The sequence below is a fragment of the Odontomachus brunneus genome, unplaced genomic scaffold (assembly GCF_010583005.1).
Source record: "Odontomachus brunneus isolate Ranch 3 - 2012 unplaced genomic scaffold, Obru_v1 Obru_scaffold_045, whole genome shotgun sequence".
In the NCBI taxonomy this organism is placed as follows: domain Eukaryota; kingdom Metazoa; phylum Arthropoda; class Insecta; order Hymenoptera; family Formicidae; genus Odontomachus; species Odontomachus brunneus.
The window spans coordinates 1,376,281-1,388,333 of NW_022639495.1; the positions used below are offsets into that span (position 1 = coordinate 1,376,281).

At 39.5% G+C, this 12,053-nt stretch overlaps 2 protein-coding genes across 5 annotated transcripts in view; both read right to left on the reverse strand.

The window, feature by feature from the left end:
- Positions 1–5,455, reverse strand: part of LOC116844734 — a 214,224-nt gene extending 208,769 nt beyond the window's left edge. For both annotated transcript variants that reach the window (XM_032816684.1, XM_032816683.1), the window contains exon 1: positions 5,186–5,455. The gene's annotated coding sequence lies outside the window, so the exon portion shown is untranslated. The remainder of the gene's footprint in view (positions 1–5,185) is intronic.
- A 5,762-nt stretch (positions 5,456–11,217) lies between these two features.
- LOC116844701 (nidogen) overlaps positions 11,218–12,053 on the reverse strand; it is a 39,280-nt gene continuing 38,444 nt past the window's right edge. For all 3 annotated transcript variants that reach the window (XM_032816582.1, XM_032816584.1, XM_032816581.1), the window contains one exon: positions 11,218–11,648. In XM_032816582.1, coding sequence (XP_032672473.1) covers positions 11,512–11,648 — 137 coding nt within the window. In that variant the 3' untranslated portion in view covers positions 11,218–11,511. The remainder of the gene's footprint in view (positions 11,649–12,053) is intronic.

A 12,053-nucleotide genomic window follows, 5' to 3' on the forward strand; every position in this document is an offset into this window, starting at 1 on the left:
ACCCACAGAGGTCGGGTCTCTCGTTGTTTCCCGGATTCAGTTTAACGTAAATTCGCGGCAGTTTCGAAGAGACGTTGTACGACAATCTTTACTGCCTTTGTTCGTCTGTTTTGAGCGCGGAATATCCTAAATGCCAGCGATATACGGGATAGATATACGGGATATCAGAACTATATGGCCCCCATACATGTTTTTTTTTAATATTTATCTTGAGAGGAATAATGGGTACACAAAATCGCGAAATGCTTCGAATCGAATAATATTACAGTTAAGAAATAGAAAAAATTTATTTAGTAATAATTTTATACCAAATTTTATTACCAAATATTATTTATTTGGTAATAATAAAGTAAATTTTCGAGCACCCCTCAAAATTTTATTATTATTATTATTTTATTATTATTATAATTATATTATTATAATTATTATTTCATTTTCAATATTTTTCATGACTAAACCAAATTAAGCGACGTAATAAAATTTTTTGTATAATATATACTGTTTCCGGTAATAAAAGCAAATTTCATTCGTAAAATAATAGGAATAGAACGTATTGATGGACGAGGTAAAATTGGCTTATAACTGAAGGCCAAGAAGACTGTGGAGACTCTAATTAAAACTGTGAAACTACTAATTAGGATACATATTTGATATGTAGCCTTCTTACCCTGTATTAGTGAGCAAGTTGCCGTTGTATCAGGGCAAGATGGCTACGTTGCTGCATACTCATATTTTATTATTACAAAACAAATATAGGATTAACAGGATCGTGGCGGACATTAATACATAGAAGAAAGTTGTCTCTGTCATGTTTATAGTCAGTTACAACAATTAGTTGCCTGAGAAGTTGTGAAATTCGAAATTCTAAAATATAGAATATTTAGCCCCGATTTTAATCCGCAGGAAATTCGCAACTTCACACGGCGTGCTAAGAACGGCGAGCTGTATGAGCAGAGTTTTGCGTTGTGTCGAGCGAGCGCAAGACAAGATAAAGTCGCGTTTAATATCGCATATCCGTAATACTCTGAGCGAGCGAATGGCCGACATGTCGATTCGCGCGCAAAGGGCTCCCGGCCGCGCCGTTACGAATAATGCGCGTCATATTCGCGGGAATTCTGCGCGCGCGCGCGAAATAACTGAGTTACTGTCACTTCGGGGCGCGGCTGGAAAAAGGCGACGATCGACGATCCGACGTGGAATTCGTGAGGTGCGGGCATCGTTTAACGCCCTTGCCCGTAACGAGTCTCGACAAGACACAACGACCTTCCGCGACGTTCGTCATTTTAGCGGATTAAACTGCGAGAGAGTGCGCTGCGTGCCAGTCCCTCCGCAGGTCCTCCCACGTCCGGCCGTTACTATTTCGCGCAGTTCATTCTCCCTTGGCGCGTATCCACTTTTTTATCCACGGGGGAATAAAAACGGTCGTTTAGCTTGCGCCAACGGAGCGGAGGTAAAAATCGCGCGACACTCTCAACGCCTCGTGGCGCCGCTTCGCGCCGCGAAGTGTCGCGGATGTAAGCTCCTCGCGCGCGAAAGCTCCTCTCCGGGGCGCCGCCGAATCAATTATTTCAGGTTGCTGCTTTACGAAGGTCGTTAGGGGAACTTCATACTCTCGCGACGTGGACGTTTAGAGGCGTAAACTTACAAAAATTCTCTTTGTCACTTTTTACAAAAACAGCGAAATTGCGAAATTGCTCGAGGAGGGAGGTGTCTGAGAGTGCATCAAGTGAACTTCTTTTATGATTATCGTGCGACGCGAAAGTAGTTTCAATAATAAGTATGCGCGCAGATGAAATTCTGTCGCACCGATGTGGAATTTGGTTTTAATGGAGCCGACGCGTTTCGCTTGGGGGCGAACGGCATTTCCGGTTCTTACAGCCAAAATTCGAGTCATAGGTACCGAAAATTGCAAGAACAGAAATGTCGCAGAGAACAGGAATTCGGTGTCCTTCGACGGAAGCGCATTAGTTCGCATTAAAAGTTAATTTCACGGTAATACCGTCAAACAATTGTTTCCTTCATGTGCATTGCATGATAATTGTTACATAAAAAGAATATTTTTGTTTGGAGAATATCTTTATTATTGATATTTTAAAAATAAGATTAATGTTAAAATAAGATGCCATGACGTTTGAAGATAAGTTAATCTTCAACCAAGATCAATATAGTCAAATTAACACAATCATTTGTTATAGAATAACGATATTAAAAAACAACCATATTGTGAATTTCACGTCACATCAATCAAGACAGGAACAAAATTTATATTGCAGATAAATAATGATGAAACAGAATTGTGATTTCAGAGTCACAGTAGACAGTAGAGGGTTAATTTTATATAATCGTCTTGATTGAAGACTTGTAATATATATGTAATATATCAACTTTTGTAGTCTACACAGAAAAAAGAATATCCTTGTTTGGAGAATATTTTTATTATTGACATTTTAAGAATAAGATTAATGTTAGGACGAGATTATTAGACAAAGATAGACAAAGATAAATTAGTCTTCAATCAAGACAAAAATAGTCAAATTAACACAATCATTTTCTCATAGAATATTACCTTGGTTATTACAATATTAATTGGTAAACGAGAATATTAATATTGTAATAATCAAGAAATACATAACCTAATAATATATAACCGAGAATATTAATATTGTAATATTCTATGAGAAAATGATTGTGTTAATTTGACTATTTTTGTCTTGATTGAAGACTAATTTATCTTTGTCTATCTTTGTCTAATAATCTCGTCCTAACATTAATCTTATTCTTAAAATGTCAATAATAAAAATATTCTCCAAACAAGGATATTCTTTTTTCTGTGTAGACTACAAAAGTTGATTACAAGAGACGATTACGGTTGTCGTTCCATCGACATCGGCATTTATCGCGGGATACTCGACATATTGAGAAACTGCGGTTACCATGTTCGTATTCGCCGAAGAATAGAATGCAAATCAGCGTTTGGTTATCTTGCGAGAATTTTGCGTGGAAAATTGCTCATATCACGAAGAATTCCGGGTGCTCCGCCATGCTGCACTCGCCAATCCTTGTTCCCGCTGGCGCAGCTGAATATGCATGATCGCGCAAAGGACCACTTGGCAAAAACGAGATCTGTCTACACGTTTCCGAATTTCGTCGCGATTCCCCGCGCGATAATTCAACTCGCTTCTCACTCTGGACGCGTCGTGTGCGTTTGATAACCTCTCGAATTACGCGCGTTCGCGATACCCCTCCCGTAATCCGTCCCGGCGTCACTTGTAATTAGGAAAATTCACGGAATTCTCGTGAAACTAACAACAAGCCGCGGCGAGAAAAAAAGTGTTTTGCCTTAATGAAATGTTGCATTTTGTCGTGCAGCTCTGTGGAGAGACAGTTTTTTTCACGAAACACACGTCTGAATTTCGACTGAAGTCGCTTTTGCTCGTATTTTTCCGGCCGGATATTTTTCCAGTTTTTCACTCGCGATCGCGACAGAAAAACTATAGACGTGCTCCCGCGCAGATCTTACGGTGAAGCTCGCTCAGGAGAAAAGAGCAGTGTCATGTCAGACACGTGCTATGGTTATCTCGATTTTTCTTCCGCTCCTGCTAATTTAATTATTCATGAGCGCCGGTCTGCCGAGCGAATCGGCAGGTTCCATAATTACTGGAATTTTTACATATCGCCGGCAATGGCTAGAAGTCGCATTATTACTCGCCGCGTGACACGAAAACGGAAAAATTAATGCACCCGTTCGTTCTTTGTTTCTTCATCGATGATCGACTATTCAAGCCGCGTAGCTGCTTAATAAAAGCATACGGATTTCCTTACAGCAACGTCATCGACAGAGGTGCGTACGTGCGTGATATTTTTTCCCATTCGCGCCTCTTTTCGCACGTTCCCTCGCGTCAACGAATAATGCCGGTAATTAATTCAACGTGACGCGAGCACTTTAACGAGACTCGCGTTTGACGTAAACCGCGAGTTCAAGAGACGAACGAACATACGGCTTATGCAATTGAGAGAATTTCGCGGAATAAGGCAGGACTGAACGGGCGAACGGGTTTTCGCTGTCATGCACGCGTGCCTCGAATACTCGATGCATTTCTTCGCGGTGCGCACGTATATTCCTTCAACAGCACGCGCGATTCTTTTTGGAAAAACTGTCGAACGTTCCTCGAGAATAGGACTGTGTATTCGTGCGTCCCTCCTACATATCTCGTCCGCCGCATTCTGCATTCGGATGCAACATAATTCCCGAGGTATCTCGCAGGTCCGTGAACGCCAGACGCGAGCGACGATTTCACGCCGTTGCGCTCGTGCGAAATTTGCACCCTCGTAAAAAAAGGAGAGGAAAAAATTCAGAGAGTCAGTCTCTTCGTATCGGACGTCGAGGGCGCGTTTATCGCGCCCCTGGCACACGTACGTCGACTGCAACGCGCTCGAGGTGGCCGGCGAATCCACGGAATTTTCCGGCTCGCGTGCGAAAATCGGCCCGTGCTCTCTCTAAAGCACAATGAGCGCATTATTCACTGCGAAATGCTATTCTTTTACAAATGGAGGTTCAGTTGAAAGTCTAGCACTGCAATTAGCAAAGTCTCGCCGAGAGAATCGGCTCGTAACAACGACTGCTTCCAATTATTGATGCAGTTTGCATACGCAGGCAGTGTCGTTGCATCGAAATCGCACGGGAGCCGGTAATTCTATTGCCACAAACACGGAGAATGGGACTTGACACGGTGTGTAACGAGTTTCTAGTGAGATTTTACTTCCACCGGTCAGAATCAGTGAGACGTAAGATGAAGCAATAAAATGGGGATGTTTTCTTTGCGAATCGATGAAATTTGCCGATTGTTGGAGAAATACTCCTTTCACCTGATCTGATCAAACACACTTCTACTGATGCACTTTGAAGAAAGAAGCGAGGGACGGGAGGAATTTCGCACGGGATACGATTTCGTCAGGCTGCTTTATGCCGATCGTCATTTCGGGATTATCTTATCAAAGCTACCTCTCGGCGAAGCGCGACGGCAACGGCTCGAGGCCGCTTGGCGAGCTGCCGAGATTTTTCGCGGATATTTTTGTCGCGCCATCGGCGAACCCGTCAGCTCGGACCGCTGCCACCACCATCAGCGCGCCTCTCGAGTGCGATTTGCGTGCGAAAATTTTAATCGTCGGCAGGCACGATACGTACAGAAACCTCATCGGAGACCAGGGAGAAACTCGCGGTTCCCCGTGATTCCGGCTCCGTCTCGGCAAAATCGGAGCTCGGCGTAGCGGAGGCACGCGCGCGTCCACAAAATTGCGCGCACTTTCACTGCCGCGGCACACGGAACGCACGCATGCACGCACGTGCACCTATCTCTCACGCTGCGCGGGAGAGGAGTCAGACGTGGCGTCGCGCCGGCCGAGCGAGCGAGCAAGTAGTACGAATCTATCGCTCCGCGATGCGTCGCGCGCGGACTCCGACCGCCGACTGACTACTAGCCGCTGCCTGCACCAGTCGGCCATTTCTACTTCGCGCGCGCCTCTTCTGGCGCCGTCTCCGTCGCCCCGATTGCCGCCGACGCATTATCCTCCCGAGACCCGGTAAGGTCGTACTTCTGGCGAGACCCGCTCTGGCGAAAGTCGCTTCGAAAGAAAGCGCTTACGGCTATAATCGCCGATTACCTCCTATTGCTGGTCACGTTGAAACGCATCGTGCCGCTTTGACGTGTCACACGAGGCATCTCAAATAAAACACTGCAAATCAAATTGTTCTTGAGTCATCGGCATTTTGTGAAACGTCTCTATGGAGAGAATATTATAGAATTTTCTTTTTCCATACGAATTTTCTTTTTAATTTTATTGTACGGAGAAAAGCATAATTTGGTTGTATTAACTTGGATTTAACCCTACAACCTCTAGAATTCTAAAACTCCCTAGAATCGAAAAATTACCTTAAACATGGATAATATGTATTTTCATTTGCTCGGATTTTTCCGGGAAAATGATCGAAATTCAATTCTTCTTTTTTAATCGGTGTAGAAAACATCGAGAAATATGCATATATTAGTGTTTTTGGGATTTAATAATGTTGGAAGAAGTTATAATGAAAAAACAAAACATGTTTTCAGGACCAGTAATGTTTAAAAAGTTGTTCTGGATAAATTCTGTCTATGTTTAGGATTCTAGAGTTAATAAGCATTATTAACGCGTTTTGGTTAAAGGACACCGAATTTCTTATGAGTCAAATTTAAGTTTCTAAGAATTAGAGATTTTGTTTTCTTCAATCAAAACGCATTCATTCGTTTATTGCAACCAAACTTCATACGAAAAAAAAAGAAAAAAGTACTTGAAAATTTATTTGCTGGATATAAAGTTTATTTCTGTGAAAAAAAAAGTTTGTTTCTGTGAAGTAAACTTTTACCTCACATACATACAGATAAATTTTCAAATATTTTTTTTCTCAGAGTAATACAATCAAGCTTTTTTTCATAATGCAGAATGAGCTGCTAGTGCAGTCTGTCTTGGTAACGTAATCAATTTTGCAAGAAACATAGCAACTTTTTTAACAGTACATTTCAGTTTCTGAAATAGAAATAGCGTACGGAAAAAATTTTATTGGATTAATCAAATTTTTGTGGTGAAACATGAGTGAATTCTGATAACTTTAGCCGAAATTTTTAGATTCGTTCATATTTTATTAGGAATTTGTTTAATCCAACCAAACGTTTTTTTCTATGCACATATGAGATAAAGGGATAATCAGTTGCTGCAGAATGTCCATATATTCTTCGGCGCGCGCGCGCGCTACACAATTCTATAATAATTTTATTATAATTATTATAATAATTTTATTATAATTATTATAATAATTTTATTATAAAGTTTTTTCCGTGTAGGAATTAACAGGTATTTTTTTAAATTTATTTTGCAATGTGTATTGGAGCGTGTTTTATAAAACACGATATAATGTACGATATAATGTTCTTTTGTACTCGTAGCTGTAGTACAAAGTAACATTCTCTCGTTCATATTATCAATTTTTTTCCGTAACGACATAATGAGCGAAAGAAAGGTCAGATCTTATTGCCGCATAACATTCAAGCTCTTACATATTAATTTTTATCATAGATGCATCATGAAACCAGTATTATCAATGTACAGACAAGGAATTAATAACGAAAGCTTTAATTATAAGGGAGTATCAATTCCATGGTGATGGAAGCGAAATTAATAACTCATTATTAACTTGTTCTCTTTCAATTTTAGCAAACTTCGATGAAATTCCCTGGCTATATTATGATAATTGTCAGCTGCAACTTTTTGATGAAAGTTTTTGATTCAATTAACTTGTGGTAAATGGAACTTTGTTATTGGTGAAAAGAAGTTGGATCTTAAGCAATCTACGAAGGGCAAATTTAAATATTATTCCAATTCTCACGAAATTTTGCGGATTTGTTAAATAACCGAAGAACGATTTAAATCCATCGAATGATACACGTTGGGCAATAAGGTACATATATTTAATTACGGCATAATTAATTTCATCGTCTGTCATGTTAGACATTTTTGTGAATTCGTTAAATGAACAATCTGAAAACACTCCGAATCTGTCGATTCCCGATAGTAAAGTATACATTTAAGGCTCCTTGTGCCTCGCCGTGACCATGTTGAATTTGTGACGTCAGAAGCAAAGAAAGACATGCTGACGAAAGTTTGCGTGCTATTTTTAAATAAATATATATTCTAAATAAATATAGATGAAAACGCATTTGAGACTGCTTGAATATACTTGTAAAATTGTCCAAAAAGTATTCCTTTGCTCTGACGATTAATGAATAGATTATAATAGTATAATTAATAATAGTACAATTAATTGTGAAATAAGACATGCAGAGAAAACATTTCATCGTTTCACATGCCTCATTTCATCACTTATTATACGATTATTTATTAATTATCAAGAGAAAGAGATACCTTTCGAACAATTGGTGTGTTTAAGCAATCTAAAATGCTATTTCGTCTATATTTATCTTTATTCAGAAATGGCACGCAATTTTCGTCAGAATGTTATTCCTCGCACCTGACGTCACAAATTCGACATGGCCGGCACAAGGTACAAGGAGCCTTAATCGCGTTGCATAATTAACTTCGTCGTTCGTCATGTTTTGTCGTGAAACGTTAAAGAATAGTTTTCGATGGTGTATAAAATTCGTTGAACGAGACTTCATGGCCACGGCGGTTAAGGTATAGTAATCTGATGGTAGAACATTGCCGTGTGAGCGAGCATTACGTCCCAAGACGGGCATTCTTATTGAAAAGCTCCGGCGCGACAGTCTGATCGAGCACCTGTCGATGGCAGACTTTGGCTAGCTTTTTCCAATCCACCGAGGCATTCACTGCCTGCCGATTACCAAAGGCGATGCTTATTTGCGTAAATTGCAAACAGCAGTTGCGTGCGCGGTGATCAATTCTTTAAAAGGACCGTCTCGTCATTTAGACTTTTCGACCCCGGAATATGGTAATTAAGGCGCGCAATACTAAATTCATGTACCTAACTGAAAATTTCCAAGAACGTAATTATTTATTCGCGTTAATCTTTCCCATTAGAAGATGTCGTTCGAGTTCCGAGGATTAAGAACTTTGAAGCTCGGGTTTCTCACAAATTGAAAAGTTTTTTAATCCCTAAGTTTAAGTATTCATGATCTCGCGCAAACGAGGTTCTAAAAATTCTATTATTACTCGTCCGCGATAATGTATACATTAGTGAGATTTATTGGTCCACGAATATTGATTTCCACTATCAATCAGTTATTGTCTGCGCTGCGTCTACAAGTGCCCGCGCGTTCTTTACTACCATGTCGGGCTATAAATTAACGTCCAACTACTCTAAGTTCGTTTCCGGTCTAATTTATACACCGTGGTGCTCGCGTTGCTGAAAAACAGGAGTGGAGTTGCGCTATTTGTCTCGTGCATCTAGTGTATTGTTTTATGAGGCCGTGCAGTGTACTAAGGACAAGTGTAACGAGAGCGACGCACGCTTTGTTGCATTGTAAATTTGTCTGCACTGGAAAATTTATTTTCTTAATTCGACTCAAGACGAAGTCAACTGACTTTTTGCGTCTGCCATTTTAGAATTTTTTAAGGATAGCATGGGGTGTGGAACGCGCCGTACAATAAAAATTTTCATGTTTTTACAGTGCGCTTTATTGACCTCTGTTGATGTTTTAGAAACTTTATGGATTGTACATTTTACCATACTAATTATCAAAAGGAGATTCGATGCATAAAATGTTTTAGTTACCATACTTTTAATTTATTATAAATAGACATAATAACAAAAGATCATATATTACTTTATCTTATTTTATATTTCACTTTAATTAACAACTTTCGGAATTTATGGAATTAACATCTTTCGTACATAGTGAAGTAATTAACTTTTCCAATATAAGAAAACAATGTGAAAACCATTCATTTTTATTCCGAATATAATTGATGCTACACTAATTTTGAAAGTTCGCCAATCCAGAGATACTATTACATACGGATTTATATAATATACGGACATATTTTGTTCGCTAACTTTCCTTCAGATAACACTTCCTTCGAACAACAAAAAATGATCTTTTTATTTGGTCTTTCCTAAGGTCTGATAAGTTATTTCTTGTAGATCTGCTAAATACGGATCTGGACGCAAAATGTTTTTATCATATCAGAATTTCAAGAAACAATGCAAAAGATGTTAAAAAACAATACATAAGAGAATAAAGGGTCATAAAGGAGAACAAAGAATATCAAAGAAATAAAAGAGAAAGTAAAGAATTGAAAATAAATTTCTTTTTTAATACAGTTTGTGTGAGATTTTTAAATTGCCTGTCTTTGGTTATCTCTTTTTAACGTGGACTATTATAGCTTTGACTTTTAATTTGAGATTTTACAGAAGTCTCCATTACATCTCCTTTCTTTGCAGTTCAGAAATATAAATTATTGAAAAATGCACAAAATGCGTTTCTGATACCTTGCACGGCGTTTCTTGAAATTCTGACGTGATAAAGATATTTTGCACCCAGATTCCTGTTTAATGGCCAAAAATTTGTAAGAAATGTCTTATTAATTCTTAAGCCAAATTTGGCATTGCTTATTGTAGTCGATTTACTTTGCTGACCAATTATTGCCGGTCTTGATAATACCTCACATCGTTTTGTTAAAGAGAAATATGCATACTGTTAAAAAAAAAAGAAAAAAAAAAAGAAAATGATAAGATTTCTATCGCTGTATATTTTTGCACGGCTCATTGACTTGCTGATTCATTTTAAGATCACTTTACTTCCCATGTAGCTACGCGTTATGCAACATCGCTCAAAGCAGAGTATCCGTCAACAAAGTAGCATCTGTATTTATTTTGTCTGCTTGGCACACCAACCTCCTGAGAGAACGAAAGAAAGAGGTGCAAAAATAAAAGAGGATATAAATAATTTTCTCGACGAACGTTAAGAGATGATCGCTCGTTACGGTTTCCTCCCATTTTCAGAATTCTCCGTTATTGCGGAGCGATCAGCAGAAAAGTCTCCCGAGACGCATTTCCTGGAGATTCTTGTCGCTCTGAGCGGATCCATTGGAGAGCACAGAATCCTTTGTCGATTTTTGAGGTCACCGTCTTATCTCTTACGTCCTCTCCTCTTATTCCCTTCCCGTCCTTCGACTTGTCTGATGGTGGCCGATTAAATACTGCGTCCTCAAAGAAAGTGTCTCGCATAAAGACCTTCGGCAGATCGCGCTGAAAATATCAGAGAGAAAGTGAACATGCTCTTCGTGATCCCCCAGTGGTCTGTTTCCACTTGATCGACTGATATTACGCGGATGAATGACAGTGCGCTAAAATATAATATCGCGAAAAATTCTTGATGAAGAGAACGACTGTTGCTGGATCGGGACTGTGCGTGGAAGATGAAATGTTTCTAATTACACGCAAGGTGTGAATTTTATTTCCCACTGTGACTCAAATCTTGATCGCGGTAACATTACGTTCGTAACGGTCGGTTGCTGAGCACTTTTTTGTGGAATCTCCTGCTTTCTCACCGTCTTTCTTCACGTACTCGATACTTACTTTGATATCACGTTACTTTAATCACAAAAGTAATCAGATACATGGGATCAGAGGAGACTCGGGAAATAAGTGAGGATCGTGAGTAGAAACGATCGGTGGATAGCGTGTTATCGGCGAGAGGCAACGCTCGATCTCTATTTTTCCTTCGTTTTTATTAAATAAAGCGCGATTCGCCGGATCGCGGTACAGCTTGTTCCGCATCGCGGCACGTAGATATAAAAGTAGATGTTACTTGAGAATGTCGATGATCAGTGTTATTTACGTTAAAAGTAATGTTATAATTTACACTTGGCCTATAGTGGTTACTTGTGTGTGATTCCCGCTCGACACGCCAATACGAGACGATTCTTATTCACTGCCGTGTGATATCGAACGTGAGGCGGCACTTTGCGTTGTTGTTTCTCCGTGCGAGATCGCGGATAGATCTAGGACTGATAATGGGAGTCGGTGCAAGGTCCCTTCGCGTCGTCCGCGCAAGCACACGTCCTGCCGCCCTGGCCGTCCGGTAGACAGAGTTGATCCTTGCTGCACCTTCCGTTCTCGTACTGACAAACGTTGCTTGCTGCAAATACGTGCTCGTAAATATTTACTAAAAGTGTTCCGCGATATTGAATTTACATCTCTGGAAGTAAGGAAAATAACGAGGACGGTTTGTCTCTGAAGGCAGGCGTGTAAAGGAAGTTGTATTGTTGATTTTAAAGTTGCCGATGGGAAGGGTCGACTTAATCCTTAGAATATTTGAGTATCTCAGAGCTAAACTAGGGTCAGAGTGTTTTGAATTATTGTAAATTAATCGAAAAAGAAATTTTTGAAAAATTTTTGAAAAATTTGTAAATTAAGCGAAAAAAAGTTTTTGAAAAATGCAATAGTATGAGAAAAACAAGGCTTTTTTTATTAGCCACGTTACACGGAATGTTCTTCTTTTAGAGGTTCTTCTCAATTTTATTATAATTCTAGTAGTGCAGGT